Source organism: Battus philenor, unplaced genomic scaffold, assembly GCF_028537555.1.
Source record: "Battus philenor isolate CCGP_79_NKW_IND1 unplaced genomic scaffold, ilBatPhil1.0.hap1 SCAF_26, whole genome shotgun sequence".
In the NCBI taxonomy this organism is placed as follows: Eukaryota; Metazoa; Arthropoda; class Insecta; order Lepidoptera; family Papilionidae; genus Battus; species Battus philenor.
The window spans coordinates 10210806-10236405 of record NW_027181689.1 but is presented as its reverse complement, the minus strand read 5'-3'; the positions used below and the strand labels follow the sequence as shown (position 1 = coordinate 10236405).

At 34.6% G+C, this 25600-nt stretch overlaps 1 protein-coding gene across 1 annotated transcript in view; it reads right to left on the bottom strand.

Annotated features, from left to right (window-relative positions):
• The window catches only part of Mitf (transcription factor Mitf), a 184265-nt gene that overhangs the window by 12833 nt on the left and 145832 nt on the right, over window positions 1-25600 (bottom strand). Inside the window, exons 2-6 of the mRNA XM_068768556.1 lie at window positions 5802-5904; window positions 5122-5229; window positions 2620-2721; window positions 941-1066; window positions 31-199 (exon numbers count right to left, since the gene is read on the bottom strand). Coding sequence (XP_068624657.1) covers window positions 31-199; window positions 941-1066; window positions 2620-2721; window positions 5122-5229; window positions 5802-5904 — 608 coding nt within the window. The remainder of the gene's footprint in view (window positions 1-30; window positions 200-940; window positions 1067-2619; window positions 2722-5121; window positions 5230-5801; window positions 5905-25600) is intronic.

Genomic DNA, 25600 nt, shown 5'->3' with positions numbered 1-25600 from the left:
ATGAATAAATATCAGTGAGTATATACTAACTCATGTTGTGGTTGTCCTTCTTCTGTCGGTCCTTGGCGAGCGCGTGCATGTCCGCATCGGTGAGCAGGGCACAATCCCCAGCCACGGAGCTGGCGGCTGAAGGTGGCCCTGATGATGACCGAGCCGCGCCGCTGTCCAGGGACAAGATGTCCTCAAGGAACTCGTCCGTCTACACCACGAGATATCGGAGTCAAGACATTATCTCACTTATATGAAATTAAATACAATATAAACATTATCTTTGGTTGTAGCTTATTTATTATAAATTAATGTATTGTATTCTCGAATTAAAAATATGTGATAGATGATTTCAGAAATAATAAATAACGTAATGATGATATTGTAAGAAAAAGCGATTTTGAAATACTGTTTAAAATTTCTCTTTCTTTTTAATTTCTCCTTCTCTTTGAAATTCTGATTGATACATATTAAAATTTATCATTGTTTACTATCTGTCCCTGTACACTTTTACTGTTTATTTAATGGAATCAGGCGTTACCTCGCGGAAGTCTTTCCTAAGTAAGAAAAGGAACAATATTTAGCCACTTCCGCACATGCACTGTCGCACTGCTACCAAATCACTCAACACGTTGTGTAATTCGCATTGTTTGCCGCATGCACGTTTATCAGCGGGCTGGCGGGCGGTGCACTTTGTTGCACGACTACCACTGCATGTGCGGAAGTGGCTAAATATTAGTCCTTTTCTTACTTTTACTGTCTAAAGTGGTCTTTATTAGGATGATTGAAAATAGGTTTAAAAGCTTTATGTTTTTGTTGACGAATGAGATATACATTCATCCCATCAATGCTTTTACATCTATAATCAATTTTCCTCTATACAAGTTTTTATAAATATACTTCGATGTATCCTAATTTAGTCAAGAGTTAGCTGTAAGGTTTGTATACTGACCTCGGACGTGTGAGCAGTGGAAGAACAAAGACCAGGGCTGAGGAGGCTGGAGGTGGAGGTGCGTTCCGGGGACGCGCAAATCTCGGGCGCGGACTGCACCGGCCCGGGGCGTGTGCTCGTCGCAACCTGCAAGATAGTAATGCATATCATTAAATGCTTATATATCATTTTTTAATAATATGGAGAAGTATGTTAACATATTCCGAAGTACCAAGAATCGTTTGTCTGAATTGATAGTGGGCGGGGCATAACGATCATGCATCAGCTGTTGGGGCTGAAATATTCTCGAGTGGTGACCAAAAGTCAGTAGACGCAGCCTAGGTAGGTTTTCCACCAGTTGGAGCGGCAACATAGTCTAAGAAGTCGCTGGATACGACACAAGATTAGTCATTATGACGATCTTCAGTGGAGGTATATGCCTTACAATAAGCGTCTATCACCTAACGATGATGGTGATAAAAACAAATTTCGTATTATATTAACTTCTGCATAAGCCTTTTTATGGAAAATATACCTGGTAGTGGATTTTTCTCTTATATTGCTCTGGCGAATATAAGAGTCCACAACAACCGACATTGGTTCAGGATATTATTCAACACGCGTTTAGCGTTCTGACTTAGAGACTCGACTGACTTTGAAGTTACCTTTCATCCACTTTTCCGGTGATCAAAAGATTTTATAAATATTTAATGGAATCAGGCGTTATTTTGCGGAAGTCCATCCTAAGTAAGAAAAGGACCAATATTTAGCCACTTCCGCACATGCACTGTCGCACTGCCACCGTTAAATCACTCAACACGTTGTGTAATTCGCATGCGCGTTTATCAGCGGGCTGACGGGCGGTGCACTTTGTTGCACGACTACCACTGCATGCGCGGAAGTGGCTAAATATTGGTCCTTTTCTCAATTTTCTAAATAGGCACAGTTTTTCTGGCTGTCACCGAAAAAATCAAAAATATGTGCACATAGTTAAGAGGCGAGTAAAGATCCCATGTTTCATTAGTATTAGCATTTGATTCTATGACCAATCTACTTTAGAATTTCGTAACATTCGCATCCAACAGCACATTTACAACGCGTTGATACGTATTGGGACAGGTACATGACGATGACAGTGATAAAAAATTTCTTAATTTTAAACGACATGCTCCTTGCATGTTTTTAGCCATCTTGATATTTTTTACGTTTTCTGGATCGCAGGTACCAGTATAGATAAGCAGGTAATTGAGCAGCAGTAGAGAAATCTCACTTCACCGTTTGATTCTCGTATATAATCTTATATAATTCATTGATTGCTATTCCTCACAAACAAGTTTCCAGAGGATGGACAGCAGTGTCCTCTGCGTATCGTACTACCATACCGTGATTGCCAATTCACCTGCCAAGCACACATTATGGTATATATGACATAGATATCTTTCAAGAAGACTTATGCCTTGTAGTGAGCTTCTATGGATTGACACGTCCAAATTCCAGAGCAGCGTCCGCTGCATATCATAATATAGTCTGCTAAGCATGGCGATATAGTATGTCCCCCTATAGATATCTTTGGTGGAGGCTTTCGCCTTGCAGTGGATGAAATGTGCTGAAAATTGAAAACAAGTTTATAATTACCAGTAAATTAAAAGTGTCACCACTAGTAAAAAGTTTCCAGAACTACAAGATCACTGAAACATTACCTGCGTTTGTGGTTGAAACGACTCGCTGAGGTATTGACGCACTTGGCTCTTCTGTTTCTGTATCACATGATACCTGGTGGGGTTCTCCAGCACCGTTCGCACCTGAGGAACAAAACGATTGTGATGAGGAAGAATTGAAAACACGTACTTTTAGAATAATTTCAGTTACTATCATATGCATCATATGATCAACCACTGTTGGAAATATGACTCTACTCTCCAGTTCAATAACAATAATTATATACTAATTAGTATATATAATAATTAGTAATTTATCTTACTGTGACACTATTAATTTTTTCTAATTTATCAAGTTTATAATGTAAAAGTACTTACGTTTTTCACTTGAATGAGAGCATCAAAACAGAAAAATAGTTTATATGACACAATATTGAAATAACATTGTATTTTTTGTTAAACGAAATAAAGCTAAAACTTTCAAGAGGACAGTTTGGAAGTTGGATTTATTGTCTTACGTGGACCTTGAGGTCAATTGTCCGCTTTACACATCCGAGGTCCTTATTCCAGAACTTTAAGCGGCCTTCAATTATTTTTTGTTACTTACATTCGTCTATAAATATCTTCTAGCGTTGTTAGAAAAAACAGGTAGAAGAAATATGAAAAAAATAAACAGTAATGACTGTTATTATACAAGCCTTTTTATTATTAGCTCGGTTAAAAAGTAAGAAAATATAATCTATTAGGTAAACTTAGATAATTGTTCTAAGTAACACAATGTATTCCGCGAGCAGACATGACTTAGCAGCTGTTAAATGTTAATTAATATTACAAATACGTGATGCAAAATAATGAGTTTACTCTTTGTTGAGTTATTACTTCTGGTTTGTCAATTTCTTTAGGCATTGTTTGAAACAGAGCGCCATGTTTTTTACTGGTGTGTGTGTGTGATTTTTTTACTGGAACCCTTTTTTGGGGACCTCTTGTGGGGCAGTTTACAACTGTGGTAAATAAATTTATCTTTTATTTTAGATTTTTCTTTCATTTTTCACAATCTCTTGGTTATTTGAAAGATATTGCCTCGTGTGATAAGACCGCTCATTGTACACCTATCCCTCGATTTACACGGTACTTGTTTTACACGTTTTCGCTTTTACATGGTTTTCCAAATGAGTTTTTTGTTGTTTTAATAACCGATTTTATTACCATCTCTCATAATGTAAATATTTCTACTTCAAACATCGAATCGGCACAAATAACTTCGAGTGATGAAAGTGAATTCGAACCTTCGATTCCGAAAAAATATGAGAGTAACTTCTGACAGTGAAAAAGGATAATAAAACACCTTTGGTTTTATTTTTGGTTTTGTTTCCGTAATATATTAAATATTTTAACTTGTCAATGCATTTTATTTTTATTTCTGTGTACACCTAAAAATATTGAGAAAAATCACAACTGTTAAATAGAAAAATTATGCATTTTCTGCAAGTTTTTCGATTTACACGATTTTGACTTGAAAATTTTTAATTTTCTTTTTACACCTTTTTCTCAGGAACGTATCTACCGTGTAAATCGGGGGATAGGTGTACTTTTTTTATTTACTATTCTGCAAGTATGTATGTATTTTTTATTGTTTATAATAAAGAATATTAAACTAAAATTAATCTCTTATAATATAATTTTATTCTGTCCTTCACAATCTCTATTTTTCTTAACATTTAAATAGTTCGTGCATCACCTTTCTTTCACCTTCGTTTCTAGACCACAGTTTGCTACATATCTTTCGACTAAATTTTTCGATTTGATTTACATTTTACTATTGAATTTTATTTACATTTCTAGTTTTATTTTTACATAATCATAGCTATTTTATTTTCTTTTATTATTTACTAACCCAATATTGCTTCATTCTTGACTAACTTAATGTTTTGCTTAAACCTTTAATTAAATTGTATATTCTTCTATTTTTCGTGTTTATTTCTTAATTCATTCATTAAAATATTTTAAATTCCATTTAAAAAAAAAAAACAGAAGCCGATTGTGTAGCCATTGTGTTGTATATACAGTGGAGAGTACTCCAGCAGTGGGAAAAATAAGAGCAGGTAATTTGGCCTAACAGAGTGGATGCCATGACCTAGTGAAAGGTGGAATGAAACCTTTTGCTAGGTGCGGATACCCTTACGGATACGTGAGGCACGAGAACCTGACGGATGGAGGCATTTAAGAGAAGCCTACGCCAGGCGACTACTACTTAACCCTTTCCACTTCAAGGCTGTTATGTAGCATCGATTAAATTTAATTAAATTAAAGTATCTTGCGATTCTAGAATATGTTTCATTCATTCGTGATTCAAACATTTTAGTAACAAAAATCTTTCCTGTTTTAAAATTTTCCGCAAAAAGAAGTATTACACCATGTCGAGTATCACTCGACAGTGGAGCTTGTGGAACAAAATCAGTGTCGAGTGACACTCGACATTGGAGTAGAAAGGGTTAATAGTAGAAATAAAGGTTATTTTTAATTTATTATATATGGTGTGGTCACCTGCAGAACTTGTGGTGGTAGCTCCACGTGGGGCGCGATGCGCGGCACGTCCGTCGGACTCGACTTCTTCTTATCGTCGCCATTATCCTTTGACTGACCCTGTTGCGTCTGAAACGGAATTACTCAAATGTCAATAGTATTAGAAACAAGTTCACGAAACATAAGTTAGTAACATTGTAACATTACTCCTGAGGATGCCCCGTGGAGGGGTGAAACACGTGTTGAGTGATTTAACGGTGGTAGTTGTATAATGCATTGTTTGCCGCATGCGCATTTATTAGCGGGCTGGCTGGCAGTGCACTTTATTGCACGACTACTGCTGCATTGGCGGAAGTAGCTATATATTAAAAACTCGGCTATTATGGATGGTTTTCCATGCCAGGTTATTGAATTCAGGTCTCGAATAGAGAACATATCTAGTCCAACGCAGAACGTAAGATATCACCCCAATAGGGGAACAGGCGATCTTGCTAATGATAAAAGCCACTTTCTAAGGATATTGGAAAAATCTGAAGAGATCTAGCAGTGGATGTATAACGACTGATTATGACGATGATTTTGTTCGAACACACAAAAATACATCACGATATGTTGTCCAGTCAAGTAAGAAGTCTTTCGAAATGTAGTCCAAAGGTCCAAGTGTTAGTTCTGAAGGTATTAGGGTATTTAGAGGTACACACCTGAAGAGACTCTCTTCGTAGTTGCTCCTGGGCATGCTCTCGCATCAATTGCTGCTTCAGCTGGGTGCGTGAGGTCGGCGTCAGGGTCTTGAACGTGGGAGGGCTGGAATTAAAGAGTCATCGTTAGTCAAACTTCCATTAATCAAATTTAAAAAATAATATTTATAAAATGCATTCGGAGAATCGTATAGTTTTTATGATAGCCTACATTGAAATATCGGGATTCCCCGGTGACGGTAAACGTTCGATATTCGAATAAGTATAAATAGAATTAAGGAAGTGTCGTAATTGACACAGCAAACGAGTTTTGTGGTTAAATAAAAATGTTAAAAAGCGAGCATTGAGATTCAAAATTTACTACGAGTATGTATTTGCACAAACTTATATCGTATTCGTTCATGTTATTATCTTCTTAGGATAAAAGAAGAATATCTGAAGAGTCAAATTTCATAGAAACTAGAATCGGACTAATCTCCTTATAATGGCATTCTTAAATTTAAACCACGCTACGATCTGAGAAGACATCACAGCAAACTCAGACGGAATTTTTTGTGATCACCTTCACAATTTCCTTAAGACAGTGAAAGTTTATGCACTTATTACTGGCCACTACAGCTACAACACTTTTATGTTAATTTTCTCGGACGTTTGAATTTCGAACGCCGATTTAAATTCGTCATCATTGACGCGATATCTGCAGATGGTTATGGTAGTGTATATTGTAAATACTCTGTACAAATGTGACTACACATTTGTCTAGAAGTGGCTATCATTTTCCTCGACAACGTACTTGTAACAGGCATTTTTACAAATCTTAATTTTAAAATGATTTAGATACATTACACTAGGGTGAATTGCACTATGTTGTAATATATAGCGTGTACGGTACAGTTACCTGTAGTTGCTCATAAATCCCTGAGAAAGAATTCCAGAGAAAAGTGATTTTTAATAGTTTTAAAAACTTTAAAAGAGTGAATCTAATGCTTTAGTTCGTCTATCTTCATTCCCGATTCGAAGTCGGTAGAGTTATTCCGAGTATAGTCCTGTCTGTTGGTTTGTAAGTCAACTGAGTGCTTGCCAACGAGACTCGAAGCAGAATACGTAATAGATAGGAACAAAACATAGGTGAATAAAACATTGTAAAGTTATTAAAATAGATTCATTGATATTAAAAAAAATTGTAAAAAAATCCGTTATAAAATTGATGTACACGAGAAAATAATTAAACCAATTAAAACTGTGATACTGTAATAGAAATGGACAACTGAAGTGTTTGTGGATGTACGAAAGGAATGGAATGATTGAGAAAGGAAGATGGAATTGTAGAATAATAGAAGGAGGAAAAAAGATATTGTGTATGGAATGGACTATGAAAGACGAGAACAAAAAAATATTTCTACTGAAAAAAAATATTAAGAAATACAAAACCCTGTTCCCAATTAAATAGGGGGTGGAAGGAGAGGTCCCCAATAGCGGGGGCCATAAAAGAATATATATATATATATATATATATATATATATATATATATATATATATACACACAGTAATACCCCGCTCTACGCGAGGGATACGTTCCAAAAAAAATCGCGTTAACTGAAATTCGCGTATAACGAGGTTTATGATTAAACATAGTCAAAAATTATTGCAAAAAAAAAAAATCATTTTAATCAAATTTAAATCGGAAAAATACATCTATTGTCTTTTGGGTAACGTTTTGTTTACGTTCTTGTAAAATACGTTCATAGCACCCAACACTGTTTAGAGAAGTTGATGACTCATTATATTTATACGCACTCTTTCGCGTAATTCCGAGGCATTTGAGCGCGAAATTTGCAATTCGCGTTATAGTGAAACCGCGTATAACGGGGTCGCATAAAGCGGGGTATTACTGTATATATTTATATAAATTTACTTCATGTACAAATAAATATTACATTTTACAGAAGAAACTCTACAAACTTTGAGTTCGAAACGTACAATCAATCAAAACCCACAAATCCCTCGGAGCTGTTCACCTAATCGTACAAGGTCTAAGATATTTGAACCCATGATAACGTCTACACACTACGCTACTTCTCATAGTATCTAGAGTGCGTGTTAAGAATGTTTATCTTAGTTAAACTGTATCGATATAATAGTAAAAATGTACACACTGTCGTTGTTTAAAATAGGCGCTCTTATGCCTTACTATTGTTAAAATGGGATGCATTAAAATATTAACTAAGTTTATGCAGTTACATTATTTATAATAAAATTGCAAATTTATTTTTGATAACTTATAACAATATTTTGTACATAAAACGTGTGTTTTAAGTGTTTTTTTCAGAGTTCTATCGCTAAGGCAGGGAAGGTGAACCTGCGGCTCGCGTGCCACATACGGCTCCGAAGGGTTTTCTGTACCCTTTGATAGTTAAAGCCAACTTATCATTCTTATGTTACTATATTAAAAACAAATGTTGAAAGAATCACTATGAAATTCTGTTATACCAAATTTTCAAGAGAAGTAATATTCTGTGATCAAAAGTAAATTGAAATCGTCATTTAAAACTACCGGACATTTTTTGGTTTAATTATTTGCTAGTTATTTTGTGTATCGTTTTAATTTTCAGTCTCTATTGATGCAAAAATTGTTAAATTTTTTGGAAAAAAATAACACCAAAGACTCGACTGATTTCGTTCCGCAACCACCGTATTCGCCTGATTTGACTCCGACTTCTGGCTGTTCAGCAAACTCAAAAGGCCAATGGGGGAAGCGTTGTAACATAATTGAGGAGGTAAAAACCGAATCCAAGGTCTTGAAGAACTGGAAAATTGTGTTTTATAAGACGGGGATAACTTTCAAAGGGATTAAATCGATTTGGAAAAATAAATAAAGAATTTGCATTTTATTAATTAATTTATCTTACTTTGTGCACACAGTATTATAAATAAGTGTGTTTAATTGAAATAGAATATAATTTCTGTGTTATAGCACATTTATCTATACCTTTAAGGCATGGATGCACAGACCGCGGCCCGCTGACAGCAAAAATAATACTCATGTACATTCGAAAAATATTGAATTCTATTCCAGAATAAAACCGAATAAAATTAATTACCTATACTTCTGGCGGCCGGCCCGCCATCAGTTCATGATTTGCCCGAGTGGCCCCTAGTCTTAATATATCTGTGCAACCATGGTTTAAGGTATATATTTAATTGAGGCATGTGAGGAATACATATTTATCCATTTTGAAATTTTGAAAAATCACTTCGACCTGCTTGGCACCTGCAATAAGGTGATTGCATGTTTAGAATTTATTTTGTGAAAAATCACGAGTCAGATATTGTCAAGTTCTCGACTTCTGCCGATCTCGCGCCGGCGCTAGATGCCTACAAAACAAAGTTGCATGCTGTGTCTACATTGCGCTTGATCGTTCTACTTTCCTTGGCTACATATATATAAACTATTGGGTTTTAGTTATTTTATAATTCTTTTTTATTGCGCCTACAATATGAGTACAAGAAAGGGTGCAAAAAAAAACAAAGGTTGGTCGAACTACATTAGGTAAAAGATACTGATAGAGAAAATCCCTTCCACAGTGCCGGTCTCGCGCCGGTGCGTGATGTTTTTAATACTTATTTTTTATTTTAATAACCTTATATTTGCAAATAGTGCTTAACAAGCAAATAACATTTGAATCATTTTACAAATAAATAACAAAAAAGAAAAGTTTGCTTTTGACTGGGTTCCGTGTTCAAGACACTGTCAGTGAAGCTGTTAAGCATTATAGTTAGTTGCGTTACTATTGTTCTACACGAAGGATTTTAAATAAAATAAATGAATAACTCATGTACTGCACGAGCCGTCAGAAGTGCGAATAAAAATCGCGACGGGGCGTTTATTCGGGTCGCATCACAGTGTTTCGTTATATTTTGGCGGCTGCTACGTGGAGAAAATATCTGATCGCGTGACGAAATTCGCGAAGGTTCGAGCAGGGGTCTAATCGGCAATTTGTAAGCCTGTTAGCACCCCGGGCTTTCGACATATCTTACTAATTTTTGGACTCTTTCTTTAATTTTTGGAGAAATGTTTTGTAAACAACATATCTTGTAAGTCAAGGAGACATTGTATAGTAGAAAAAAGAACAGTGAGGTAGTAAAGAAAACATTGCCGGTTTTAAATTTTTAAGTTACCAGTGAACATCCGCAAAAAGAGTTTAGAAAAAAGTTTTATATATATATATTGAGGAAGAGACTTGCGTCGTAGGTTCCGAATTCGATTCCCGTGATACCATCTTATATAATTTATGCATTAATTATATAAGATTGCCTCTCTTCACAAAGAAGTTTCCAGAGGATGGACAGTAGCGTTCTTTGCGTACCATACTATCACACTGAGATCACCAACCCGCCAGCAAAGCGTCAGAATTATGATATTTTTTTATTGTCCAGCTAGAATAAATAAGAATAAAAAATATAAATAAGACCATTTAAAGTTTTCACATATTTACATACGTAAAGACAACAATTATTCAATCGTACCTAAAATATTCGATTCTGTTTAAATCATGGATGCACAGACCGCGGCCCGCCGGTCGAATACTGGTGGCCCGCCGATAGCAAAAATAATACTCTCGTACATTCGAAAAATATTGAATTCTATTCCAGAATAAAACCGAAAAAATTTAATTACCTATACTTCTGGCGGCCGGCCCGCCATCAGTTCATGATTTGCCCGAGTGGCCCCTAGTCTTTATAAGTCTGTGCAACCATGGTTTAAATATATAAACCTGTCTACATTTATTTAAAAATTCCATCAATAGTCAATTCCTAATTAAAAAGTAAAATTAATAGTAAAACAAAATTTCGAATCTAAGAACATTTAAAATAAAAACTTTCACGTATGATATTTTTATAACAGTTAATTTCGTATAAATGTAATAATTAAAAAAATATATTTGAAATTTATTTGCTAGCGAAGATATCTGAAATATCTTTCCACCAACAAACAGTACTGACTGTACAGCGAATTCGTAAATGTATAAATGAAAATGCATTATAAAAGGATCATGTCATAGATGGGATAAGTGTATATTGTTGTCAGTTTCGAAATACGGTGATATATAAATGTGCAACTATAGAGAAGCGAGTCCTTGTTTCAGCTAACAAAGCATAGCGCGCCTCTGACGCAAGAGGCCCAGTCTTTAACAGTATTTGTGATTTTCATAAGCGAACATCGCGTGACATCCAACTTAACGCGCGGATACCGTCGAGGACGCGCACAGATCAACCAACGCACAGAGACACTACAAATTAAATATATTTGTAAAGAGCAACTGTCGAGTTTCCCCGGCTCTTCTCGGCAGAACTACCTTCTGTGCAGCTACACCAGTGATTCCCAAAGTGGTCTATATCGACCTCTAAGGGTCTATGACAACCTGCAAGGGGTCTACGTTAGCGAAAAAAAATTTGGAGGTCCATGAAATAAAAATGCGGGTCCATGATAGTAGACTCATCACATACACTGATAGTACCTATTTACTTACATCATACTATCTTATAATATCAAAACATTTACATTATTAATGAAAGTACCTATGAAGTTAAAAAATTATTATATATGTTTATAAAATTAACATGTGTTTTTACTTTAAGTTTTTAACATTAAACTTCACGACAGATAGAAGTTTACAGGAAATCAATATCAGGTAAGTAGGGGGTCTACCCAACACGGAAAAACATGGCAAGGGGTCTACAACATAAAAAAGTTTGAGGAACTCTGAGCTAGACGATTCAAATAAAGAATTTGAATTAAAATGACATATTCTTTAACTGGCTTCTTTCATACAAAGTATTCCGTGTAATATCAAATTTTAAGCCTCTAAGGCTTGCGATTCTACATATCTCGCTGACAGTCACTGACAGTCAGTAATTGGTTATAAATGTGAAGGCTTTGAACAGTTACATGTCAGCCTCCTTGCTGTTTCTGCCTTAAAGCTCCTCCCATAGAGTGATCCCTCTAATATAAAACAAATCGATTTTTTAAAATGAAATGCGTCAGACCAGTAATTTTAGGTGGTAAGAAATTTGCAAGGACAGGTGGCAAACGATATTTAATATTATTATGTAGTATATCTAATCCGAATTTTGAAATTGCCTTTTCTTACTATACCATCACGTTGTTAATAATTTTTAAAACCTTCGAATTTTAAATAGGGTGCACCATACATTAGTGAAGAGCAAATGAGATATACATTCACTCTTTTAAATCTTTTATATCAATAATCAATCACCATGTACTATTGTTTTAAAAAAAAAACTTTAATTTTATTGCAAATGGCTATCTATACATTTTCGGATATATTGATAACAAATGTAAATATATTTTTTATATTAATATTACTTTGTCGAATGCTTAAGTAATTATTGTGAAAGTTTTAATAATATTTAACATAGTTAAACCATATAATTAATAAGTTAAATAGAGATGTCTTTAACAATATAAATAAGTTTATAAATAATGTAAAAAATATCTCTGTGTCTTGATTACTCTGCGACAAATCCCGATGGCCGGCGACATAGTGACTTTTGATTTCGACCCGGCGACAAACACTTTCGATAGTGAACCTTATTTACAGAAGCGTTTCGCATCTGAAAACGTGCGCGAGACAATTATCGAACGCTCTCATAATAGGCGCCTTGAAGCTCTGAGCGACTGTAATTTTCAAAGGTGGACATTTTTCAAAACTTCGACCTTGCCCGCCTTATTTACGTAACATCATACTTAAAATATTGTAAAACGAAATCTGTGCTCACGCTTGTATGTTGTCAAAGAAATTCTTTTGTACCCGCCAGACGCATTCCCATGATTGTGTTCCGACTGAAAGATGCATTGCATAATTAAATCGATTAAATATTTTATCAGAGATGTGCGATTGGTTAGATATAACTAGAAATATATTATATATCAATATAGTATTTTCAAATGAAATGTTAATCCATCGATCGATAATCGATTTAGGCAAGTCAAAGGAAACGTGGAACGAATATCATCTTATTTTTGAAACCGGCTTCTAAAGTAGCATTGATTGCTTCTTGAAACTAAATGCATTGGATGAAGGTCTACTTAAATCAACGCATCGCCAGCCTTGAGCACTGTATCCGTCTGATTCTTTTTCGCCCCGTTTTTGGAGCCTCTCGTTCAGTACTAATCATATAAAAAATAAAATAAAATGTGCAAATATACCAGAAAAAAAAATCACCTAAACCAACTAAGTTAATACCATTTAAACCATGGTTGCACAGACCTATTAAGACTAGGGGCCACTCGGGAAAATCATGAACTGATGGCGGGCCGGCCGCCAGAAGTATAGGTAATTAAATTATTTTGGTTTTATTCTGGAATAGAATTCAATATTTTTCGAATGTACGAGAGTATTAATTTTGCTGTCGGCGGGCCACCAGTATTCGACCGGCGGGCCGCGGTCTGTGCATCTATGATTTACACTATTTATTACATCAATGATTATATACAAGCGCATAAACGGCTTTAGACGAGTAAAGTTACGATTATTTAATTGTATTTTTTTTATTTTTTTCAGTATAATTATAGGTTTACACTGTAAAAGTTTTTAAATGTACCTTCCTAGTAATGGAAAGGTATTTCAAAAGGATACAAAAAATGTTTCAAATAATTTTAATTATTTTCCACACTCATCTATCGTCATTCTTAATGTCTTTTATTCTTTCCAATCATTTCCTTCGCCTACTCTCTAGAGTTCTACAATTTTTATATTCATTATATTTATTTATTTATTTAATAATTAATTCACTCTTAGTTTTTGTTTATTTTCTTAGTATCTAAATCGAAGATAATTTGCAGGTCCATCTCTTTACAACGAATGATCCGACGCTCACAAGTTAATCTATGAAATTTTAAAAAAAGGTAATTCTCATTTATGACACGTAATCAGTATAGGTATATCTAATTTTGGCACTTGCTTTTGGATATTTGAAAACATAACATGGATATGTATTCTCCGGAACCTAAGAATTGCGGCAAATTTACTAAAGTATCGTAGTACTGGGTTATCAGAATTCTATTTTAAATTCCGGAACAGGCATATCCACATTAACATATACATTTGACATTTAACTTAAACAGCTCTATTAGCCGGCACGCTCTAGACGAAACTAGTAGACATCGGTGTGAAGCTAATCGTTCAGCGCGTTATAATGGTAAAGCAATCGATCCGCGTAATTAAAATACAATGGTTGAGTTGTAAATAAAATTGTTAAAGCTATTTGCGACGGCTGAGATAAATTACGTGAAGGTCGAATGTTCAGAACTGTAATTGACAACATTAGTACAGACAGAATCTCATGTTCAATCATTATGAAATGAAGTTTGATTTCCGTCTGGTTTACATAGTATATTAATTTGTTTCGAAACATTTTTCATTTCTTACCATTGCATAGTCAATTTCACCGACCAGACTCTCTTTATATTCAATTTATAAATGAAATGCCTAAAACTTTCAGCAGATTACATAGAGATTTCGCTAGTATACTACTCGCTATTTTCACTTTACACAGGATGATTGGTTATAGATGTGAAATCTTTTAGTTTAATTTTAAAGCTTTTGCATCCATTTTAAATCACTCTGTATAAAGTGATCACTTTGAATTTTGTTACATTGATTTATTTTCTCTATGAGGCTAATAATTTTCAGATGTACAGGTGTTAGCTGATCTGTACTTGCCGAAAGGAATAATCCTACCAAATTTCAAGTGTCTATGCGTTATAGTTCCAGAGATATCGTGATGAGTCAGCAAATATTTCGATATCTCTCTCTCTCTCTCTCTTTTTAAGAGATATAGTCTCTACTGCAATATCTACGGGGTGATATACCATAATCGTCACACTTGGCAGACGGGTTGGAGATCGCAGTGTTGTTTGTGAGCAGTATATGTGAATTATTAAAAAAATAAGTATCAATTACACAAGATTGGATATCGAGAATTGAACCCGCGACCTACGGTACCAAGTCACAGTCGTCTGCCGTTGAGCCACCGTTGCTTACGTCTTGTGCAGGCAGATATATATATAAACGTGTACATTTTTTTAAATCCAGCATTCTTCTTCCGATTCTTCTTTCAATTCTATTGCGTTGTATTAACTTTGCTGATCGTCTACGGATATTAGTTTTCAAACGAAACAAGGCTATAGTTTTTATAAAGTCAAGGGTAGATGTTTAAGTTTTATTTACTTATACAGTCACTTAGTGTCATTACACTTGACGTTTTTTATAAAAAAAATATGGGGTTTTTCCCTTTTACGTGTTCATACAATAAAACTGTGGCGAGGTAAAAATATAAATAATCATATTTATAAAGACATGGCTTAAATGACCAGTATTTTTCCTTCGTAGTATATTTCGATATGCGACGATTAGATAAACGTGCTTCATTTAATCCATTTCTTTAACTGTTTATCTAAAGAGTCGAGTGTCTTCGCGAGGGAGATAGATAGATCGCGCAGTTGAAACGGACTATTATTTCAGCATGCCATCTAGGAGATACTATACTGGAAATGTATGCATTTAAGTAAACTTACTAAAAGATTTTAACCCTTTTCTTGATAATGTATCTGTAGAGATACATCAGAATTAAAAAAAAAATAGTGGCATCAATTTTGAACGCAAAGTAATCATTTGTATGTGAATGTTTTGGTAATTTCTTAATTTTCGAACGCTTGTTCAGTTTTTTCTGTTGGCATCCTTGGGTCTTAAAAAAAGTCAAGTGGTGTGAATATTAATGTAATATAAACAAAATCTGCCAAGTTAAGGGTTAATTCTTTTTATACATAAAAATAGGTAATAGTCAATCACTGGAGTAATTTAATTCAATTCATAGGAGATACTTCTATATAAATTTTGAACTGTTTTCAATGATATATTCCTTGATGACAATTTAACCGATTATAGTAATGTTTATTTAAACAAGTTTCGTTATACTTTGTAGGTCGCTGTTACGGAAAAATAGAAAATTGCGCAGTAAATTAAAAATGAAACGGAAAATATATTTACTATTGAAACTTCTCGCATTAGACAGTTCGTTTTAAAATATGTCGTTTAATAGCTGCATCGGGTATACGCCTTCTTCCGACAACTTATATATATATATATATATATATATATATGTATATATATATATATATATGTATATATATATATATATATATACATAAAGCAGCTTGTGTGAACTTTTTCTCCGAAGACATTCTAGCTGAATTGATATCGCAGTTGAGAGAGAATAGCTTTGAGTCGCCGGCGCGTGTGGTACTGCGTCGCACGCGCACATGAGGGCGACGTTTTAAAACAGAGAGACTGGAGCGGTCGAGCTGATCTCATGACGGGTAGATATCAATCAAGTAAAAGTCATAAAGGCTAACAGCGCCCAATAACAAAATAATTTAGGTAAGTAATTTTTTTCTTTTAATGAATAGATTAAATAATAAATAACTCTAAAATATGTTACAGACGACAATTCAATAACTTCAGACAGTACAAAATGTTACGGGACAAAATTCAAAGCAAGCTGCCAATGTAAAAAAAAATTGGGTGGGTGATACTTTTTTTTTATTTATTCTAATTTGTATCGCTGGTGTTTTTATTTTACAGTATTTATCTTTCGCTTTAACTAAACGCAGACAGTTGGGAGAGGGTTGCCGCTATTTGATACGGATCTTTCTTTTCCCAGCTGCGAGGTACGACAGCGTTTTATATTATTATTTTTTTTTTACAATTTTTTTTTGTTTAGAGACATGAAGAGAAGACTGCGAAAACTACTCTCAAAAATTCTACAGAAACGGCATCATGTCTCTACCTACAAGATAGTATGAAAGTGCCTATATATTTTTTAATGAAAATTTTTAATTCAAAACTCTTTTTATATATGCTAGTAAATATATACATAACATAATCATAGAGAAAAAAGTACAAAGGACACTCTTATCATACGACGCAAGTTCTTCCAAACAACCATAGTATAAAAACAGTAGAGTAATATATATATAAAGGGTAGTTAACGTGTACACATGAACAAAACATACATATGTATGTAATACAATACATAATTATATAATTATATATACAATAATAAATAGAACATAAAAGTAACTTGTAACAAAGAAACAGAAAAAGAAAAACATATGAATCTTGAAAAATATGTTTAAAATTTTTGTACAAAATGCGAAGAATTTTTATTATAAGCAAATTTACCTTAATTAGATTATCAAGTTATCAGTTCTTAACCATAAATAATTTCGCATGCCAGTATAATCCAAAGAGATTAAGCGCTATAAAAATTGATTTACAAATAATATTATATTCGACTTATTCTTATTATAAGAATTAATTATCTGTATATTTATATACAATATTTTATGCATCCACTCATCACGATATCTCTGAAATCATAATACTTAAATACTTGAAATTTAATGAAGATATTACTTTTACTAAGGAGATATCAGCTAAGAAAGGATTTTACGAAATTCTATCTGTAAGAGGTTGATGGTGCTTTCGATAAGTTCACATGGGGTGGGACAGTAGAGTTCATATCACTTTGACGTAGGTGTAGATGCTTGGATGTGTGGGTGTGAAATCACGTGTGTGTGCTCATTCCACACATCTCTACCAGCCGAACATAAGTCCTATGGTAAATTGATATGACCATCGACGTCCACTTAATGATGGTCATCGGACGGTGACTGTCGCGTACCAAACGCGGAAGCCGGCTACTGTTTCCTGTCATTACGCACGCATTAAATGACGGTCACCGTCGCACGTTTACCAGTGACGGTGGAGATAAATAGCGTGGGAGTTTTGATGCTTACTGAACTTTATTTCAGAAGTAATTCATTGGAACATGGAATGTGAAACTTTTGACTTCAAACTACTCGTGTATGGTCTTGTTGCCTAAAATAAATCCATTGTTTCCGTGTATCAATATTGGAACTTGCAAAATAGCACAAAATTGACTTTCGCTTTCTTTTACTTCATTCATAAATTCATTCATGTCAACCGGGTGATACCCTTAGCAAAACATAGTCTACCCCTAAACATCGCCACAAGGGCCACTCTTGCACTGCCCGCATATAGCGACTTCCCGGAACCTTGATTACTTCGTCACTCCACCAGGTGAACTCACCCACGCGACATCCACCGGTTCGTGATCAACACTCTAAAAACCTTTAACTTTAACTACCCAAAGTGGGTCTTGGCCTCCGATACGAGAGACTTCCACTTTCCTCTATCTTGCGCCATCGTCTGCCATTGGTTGACATTTAATTCGCGCAAGTCTGCCTCAACGCGATCAATCCAGCGATACCTGGGTCTACCCACTCGTCTACCCTCGGTTTTTCCAGGTACGCTACCTTCACGCTCCGATCCGATCCCATTCGCTCCAAGTGACCAAGCCAGCGGATTCGTTGAGCTTTATATTCGCCAATGATATTTGACTGTGCTACTAAAGTCTCAATTTCGGAATTCTTTTGGTGCCTCCAAGATCCGTCTTGATTTCTTGCTGGTTCCAAGATCTTCCGCATGATTTTGCATTCCGTCACTAGCAGTTATTGTTCTTCTTTCAAAGTTACTGTCCAAGCTTCACAGCCATACATCAATATTGGTCGTATTACGGTTTTGGAGATACGGACTTTTCTACTTCTGCTTAGGAGCCTAGACACTTTAACTTTAACTGTCTATGTATTTTATTTATTGGCACCCTTGGGGACCTCTCGTTCACCACTATCTGGTGTGGAACAGGGACATTACATTTCTTGATTATATTCTTACCCTTCGGCCTTTATAAAGCCTTTTATTCCTTTATCTTTATCGTTTCTCTCATTCATCGCCTTTCCTCCCTCTATTCCTTTTCCAGTTATTACAATTTTATTTAGTTTAGCTTATCATAATGTTGTATTACAGTTTATTTATTTCCTTAATTTTATTTTTCTTGTTCATTTGATTAACTGCCTATATTACATTTAATCATAAATTATTAAAACATTTACATATACAGAATTCAGGATAACTAATTATTGTCAATAAAGAATCGAATACAAAGTCATTATATCTGAATTTATATTCGATGTAACGAATGGATTTGATGAAGATATAGTCATTCTTAGAATCAATCGAGAGGCAGCCCTGACAACAGGTAGACGACATGCTAACAGTTATAAAACATCTATTACTATTATTGTGATTACTACAAAGATATTACAAAGTACATACTATTTATATTACAACTTCGTTGTACATAAAAAGAATTTGAAGATCAATGTATATACAGAGAAATCAGTTATAGATGTAAAATAAATGGTTTCAGAAATAATAAATAATGCAATGACACCGTAGAAAAAAAAATCGCAGCACGACATATTAAAAATAATAATTGTTCATTTTCTATCTCTGCAGACGATGTACAGTCAGAAATAATTGATCTGTCGCATTCCAAAAGAATAAATAAATTGATGTAAGATATTATGGATCGAAAATTCAAAATGATTGATACACCCTTTGATGTTATAATACATTAATAGATTTAAAAATACATCATCATTTATTCCTATGTCTCCATGATGGGGCAGAGGGCGTCCACAGAACGTCGCCATCCCGAGCGGTCTTGAGCTTCGCGCTGTACTTCGGTCCACGTAATTCCAACTGCGTTCACTTCTGCAGTGATCGTCTGCCGCCAGGTTTGCTTTGAGCGACCACTTATTCGCTTTCCTTGAGGATCCCATTCTAGGGTTTGCTTTGGTATGTGGACAGGATCCCTTCGGACAATGTGGCCTATCAAGTTCCACTTGCGGCGTTTGATCTGCTGGTCGAACAGTATCTCACCGTAGCACTTCCAGAGATCTACGTTGGAGACTTTCTCAGGCCGGTATATACCGAGAATAGACTTGAAGCCGACGCGAGATATCTTTACTATACCTTACTCGTCACGAATCCATATAGCAACACGGTTTTTTCATTGGACCAGAATATTTTGAGCTTAACTCTCCTAGTCAGTTTCCGTGAGTGCAATACAGAACGGAACCGTGTGAAGGCTGGCTAAAAAAGCAATTTTGTAAAATTTTGCATCTAACAACACTATTGCGTTTTAAATGTGTTTCTTTTTCGCAGCATAAACACCAATAAAGGTAGAGACAATCGGTGAAGCATAAAGCAAATTTGCATCGGTGTTTATGAATGAACGTTGGAGTCGCCATCTTGGTTATTATATGCAGATTTATCGCAACATCGGCTTAATTGCGTGAGATGATAAGCGTAAAATCGCTTGCATCCTGCAGCGGACAAGGTGAACTGATCAGCATGTAAAGTAAAAATCACATTAAAAGTCATACTTAAAAGAACTTGATTTTAAAGTTAGGTGTTTTTTTTTTACTAATTATTACGGCTGTAAGGAACTGGAAATCTGAACATTTGCCCACAAACGTATAAACAATCTTGTTAAGTTTGTTAAAAGACGGTGGTCGCAGGCCACTCCCAACGTATTGGAAATATATGGGGAAGGCATATGTCCAGCAGTTGATGTCCTGTGGAGGAAATAATGATGATGATTTTGGTCCTTCAGAGATACAAGCATTTGTTGATCAGCAACAATAAGTTTGCATATTTGAATCAAATGATCAAAGACGTACGAAACAAATTACCAGATATAATGATTAGAAAAGTTTTTGATCGTAGCAAAAGTCAGAGAGCAAAAAGGGATCTAAAGTATGCGTAAAAACGTCCAAAAGAAACTTGCACCGACTGACAATCTTTATCAAATGGAAAAGCAAAACATAAAGAAGATTCTAGAATTAACAATTAGCCTCACTGAAGGAAAACAGAAGCGGAAATCTAATTTTCAAATCGAGGCGTTTCTTATTTTTTACGAACGATTGTATTTTGATAAAATATAAAAAACAACAGTTAATGAAAGACCAGCCTTGAAAAGAATTGTCACGACCGAATCTAACGAGGTGACGTAATTAAATCATTAAATACATAAGCAAGACAAACAGACGAATCCGACAATCGTGTCGCAAACTACAAATCTACGACGGGATAACGGCAATAAAAACGGATTGAAGGCTAAACTTGAATTAGTATGAATCATGACTTCGTTCAGATATGTTGAAGAGATCTTTAAAAAAGCACTCTTTACTTTTTGGGTATTTACAATTGGCAAGATGTAGAAAATAATTGGAGACGAAGTATAAAAGGCTTGTTTGGCGCCGATGGCACTATATTTTATTCAGTAACTAAATTTCAGTGCACCTAATAAACCTAAATGCTGACGTCACATTACATTTTTCAGCAGCTTTACTGGCACTGAGCTCATCGAGGTTCATTTACTTTGATCACTTCGTTCGTCAATTCGTCAAATTTGGTGTAAAATCAAATCAAATGAAACTTTCGGAGTAAAACACAGTCAAATCATAGAAACTCTACAATATGGAAAATTTAATTCAGTAGCTTCCAATTAGTCATCGTGAAAAAACTCATTGACTTCGAAACATTGACTAAAATTTAAATTTAAAGCTTCATATTAATTATCTACAGTGAAGATATGAATGACTTCTACAAGCAGTAAAAAGTAGTAACATTATTGTCGATAGAGTATATATGAGAAATTAAACACTTTATATCAATTTGATTACAATATCGTGAAAATACTCAATGACTTCTACACAAGGAATAAAACGTAATAAAAGCACCGTTGCTAATATACTACATGAGAATTTTAAATTTATAGCTTCGAATCAATTATCTATCGTGAAGAAACTCAATGACTTCTACACACGTCGTAAAAATTAGTAAAATATCCATTACTTACTCTTTCTTATTGTTGACTACAATGACTAGTTTCACTTTCCGAGGGCCCTTTGTCATTTTGCATAGGTCACTGCTTCTGTCCGCGGGGCCCTGGCTCAGGATTTTTAATAGAGGAATGTTTTCGTGTTCACCGCCACAGCCGGATGGCCGCCGCCGTCACCTCACCGTCATCATCACTACGTCAGTCCACTTGCGCATCGAAAACACATCGTTACTATTTAATTCACTTTTGTCTAATATTTCACTTGGAATCACTGTTTAACACAATATCCGTACACGATTAGCTGTTGAGAATATATAATATGTTAGATTTAATAGAATTTTGACTTACATAACGATCCGAGAAGTAAATGCATTAGTGACATTAGATTGAACTAGAGCAGATTGGAACTTTCGGAGACGCGTTGTATGCAGCCGGCGGTTTGTGTAAATTTACACTATCAAATGAGACGTAGATAAAGGAGATATCACAATCGCTTAGGTGAAGAAGCGAGTAGACAAACAATTAAGGTTCCCGAAAGTGGAGCGAATGTTGGCACATTGAACTATTTAAATGAACATCCATCTAATATTAACAACAATGAAGTAAATAAAGATGTTGATGCAAAAGTATTACGTAATGAAGTTATATAACGAGTGAAGAACTGTTGCTAGCAAGGAACGATATCGAAATGGCCTGTATCGCCGAATCTCATCGGAATCACGTCAAGTATTACAGATGATGAATGATTAAGACGTCCCTGATAGTCAAGATAACACTATCGCTCAGCCTCGCAATAGAGATGAATCTTTTGTTGTAAAATATTTTGATGTTGGAATTTTCATTGCTCGGGTAAATACGCCTCGGGCCAAGCAAACGGCGTCTAAAGTTATTATCATTGTTTGCTTTGTCGTTTAATAATTTGCAGAACTGTAGCATTTGATTTACGTCACGAGCTTTGTAATTATATGGTAAAGTAAAGAATAGATTGTGCCGGTAAACGAGATCATACGAAACGTAATTAGATGACGACAGTTTTCAATGATAAATTTTTGTATCAGTGTCCATAATTAAAAGAAGAAATTTACGCAAAATAATAACATACGAAGTATTATTCAAGAAGGCATATCTTTGGAATCTTTAAATTTAAAAGTAAAATTTCCAAAAAATTCTGGATTCAAAATGGAATGTTCAGGGTAACAGTCATGACTGATATTTTTTACCATTTTAAAACACTTCCCACGTATTGATTAGGAAGATATATTCAAAGAACTCTCACTTGATTGTCATTGCAAACTTCGTTGATGTCCATCTTTAAAAAGGAGCTTCATTTGATACTAGTACGTGTCAAATTAGATTCTTCTGGCAAACTTCTCTTGGCGTTAGTATCTATTATTGACTCAAAGAAGGAACTGAAGTGATCAAATAAACAAAGAAGCTGTAATCGACAGCACCTAACGATATAAAACATGAATTAAGAGAAAAACTAAGTATACAGGATGATAAACAACATAATGATAATATAGTAAATAGAATCGTTTTCAAATTTCGTATTACTACATATTAAAATAAATTATTGTTTACTATTTTTTATAGCAGACTTTATAACGCCAGAAGTTATTGATTATGAATATGTAAAAAATAATGCAACATTTTTAGGAGATCACCTTACTTACAGGGTGATTAGAAATAGTTGTAAAAGCTTTAAATATTTTTCCTGACACATTACCCGTACCTGTTTGAAGCACTGAAAACCAGTAGCCCTGTATATTGTTACTATCAATAATATTCCAGCCACTGCCGCAATACAGTACACCTACCACGTTTCGCGCGTTAGATATGAAAACGATATCCAAACATTAGCACGTTACGTATGTGCATCGATCATCGTATTATCTTAATCACGCATTATATCACTTGGCGGTTTAAAAATTAAACGTGGTATACATTTGTTATCAATTGATGTTTTCTTTGCATTATTAGATTTAATATTGCTCTACTAAGACACTATTAAAGTCACCCAGAGAGCAATGGGAAGGGCTATCTAAGTTTTGCTGGGAGATCGAAGAATAAATCCGAAGAAGAACCTAAGACACTGACGTAGCTCGAAGAATTGCACATCGTTCATGCAATCGATGGACGTGGAAGCTGAAAGTTTCTAGCGTTGCGACTACAAGTCGGTAGAAGAGGCATGAGTAGGCTCCCCCATTAGATAGACGTCATTGTTGAGGTAACCTGTCGTTGGATTCTGACAGTGCTATATCGGTAATCGTGGCTATATTTGGAAAAAGCCTATGTCTGAGAACAAGAACACTATTCGTTCTTACGAAAATATCAAAGCAGTGAAACATACCGTCTTTATAATTACAGGAATCATATCTAAATTTTATATCATATTACGTTTAGTTTTTCAACTTACTTTCTAACTTAAAATATAATTTCCAACTTAGTTACACTGTTCGTGATATGTCAGTCTACCTTGTAGAGGTCCTATTGCGTTCAGTCTATTAACTCTTCCAGGACTTAAAAGCCTCAACGGCCTCCTGTTCTGTGCGTTGTTAGATGAAATGAAAGACTAATACCGCTACAATTTGTCAGATTTATTGGTTAGTTTCGTTAATTTTCGTGTATTTTCATTTCTGATTCTATCGAAAAACCCTGATCATAAAACTCTTCATAGGTTATTGAGCGACTGTGAATTTGCTAATGAGGAGTAAGAGTTAAGTACAAAGCAGAGTTTTAACTAAGTATAGTTGAACTTAAACCAAATATTGGACGAGTGAAAGAATGCTTGTATTGCAACAATACAAACAAATTGCGTGGGTAGCCTTACCACCTAATGACATAGTTAAAATCGCCTGAAGTCGATAGATTTGGACAGCGTAAGACTGGTGATCGTGACGATCTTCAGGGAAGGCCTATGTTTTGCAGTAGGCGTCTATAGGCTGATATGATAAGGAATACCGCATCAAAAATGTTTTTATATCGTAGCTCTGAAATCAATAAATTACTTAAGTTCTAATGATTTCCAGTTCACACCGTAAGATGATTTGACATCACAGCCGCTACAAAAGTAATAAACGATAAAAATGTAACAATGCTCCAACTCGCGTGTTACCCACATTGTAATCTAATCACTGCCGTCACCATCTCAACAGAAGATATATTTGATTCTATTTTTTCACGGCTTTCGTCGATTGTGTTATCATTGTAACATATTTTTTACCAGGAAAAAACAAGACAAGTGGGTTGAAAAGACTTGCAGAATACGGTGTGATGATGGCTTATGTTGTACTTAAGAATTTTTGAAAAATAAAATGTCATAAAGGTAATGGAATGTCGCTGTATGCGGGCAGTCGATATATCGTGGTGATGTTTGGAGAAAGATGCCTTGTAGAAAATCATACACCGCAACGACAATTTTTGAAAAAAAATTATTTTTGAAATTTGTGTATCATATTACACCGTCATATGAAGTTTAAATTAATATAATAAAGTCTTATTTTATTTAAAAATAATTCTTATGAAATTAAAACTTCTTAAATTATTTCAAACATGAATATTTCTTTTAAGTAATTATTTTAATTTCATTACTTAATCATTTACGTAATCATATGATTAAATAAATCGTCATGTTTTTTATCAGTGATAAAAACTACAATATACGAAACAAAATACCACTTTTAATGTAGATATACATGTAAATATTCTTTATGTAATTGTTATATCTATCCTGTGACATACGTAGAGTATATGTCACAAATATTTGGTTCTTTGATCACGGTCTCAAAATCAAGTTTTCTTTTATCGGATAGTTAAATTCAAATCTGAACTCCGTGATATCTTGCCCACAGTTAGTGTTGCAAATTATCACGTGTATTCATTTTTGATGTACACCACAAGGAAAATAGAAAAGAATTGAGGAGATCAATTACAAACGCAGGTA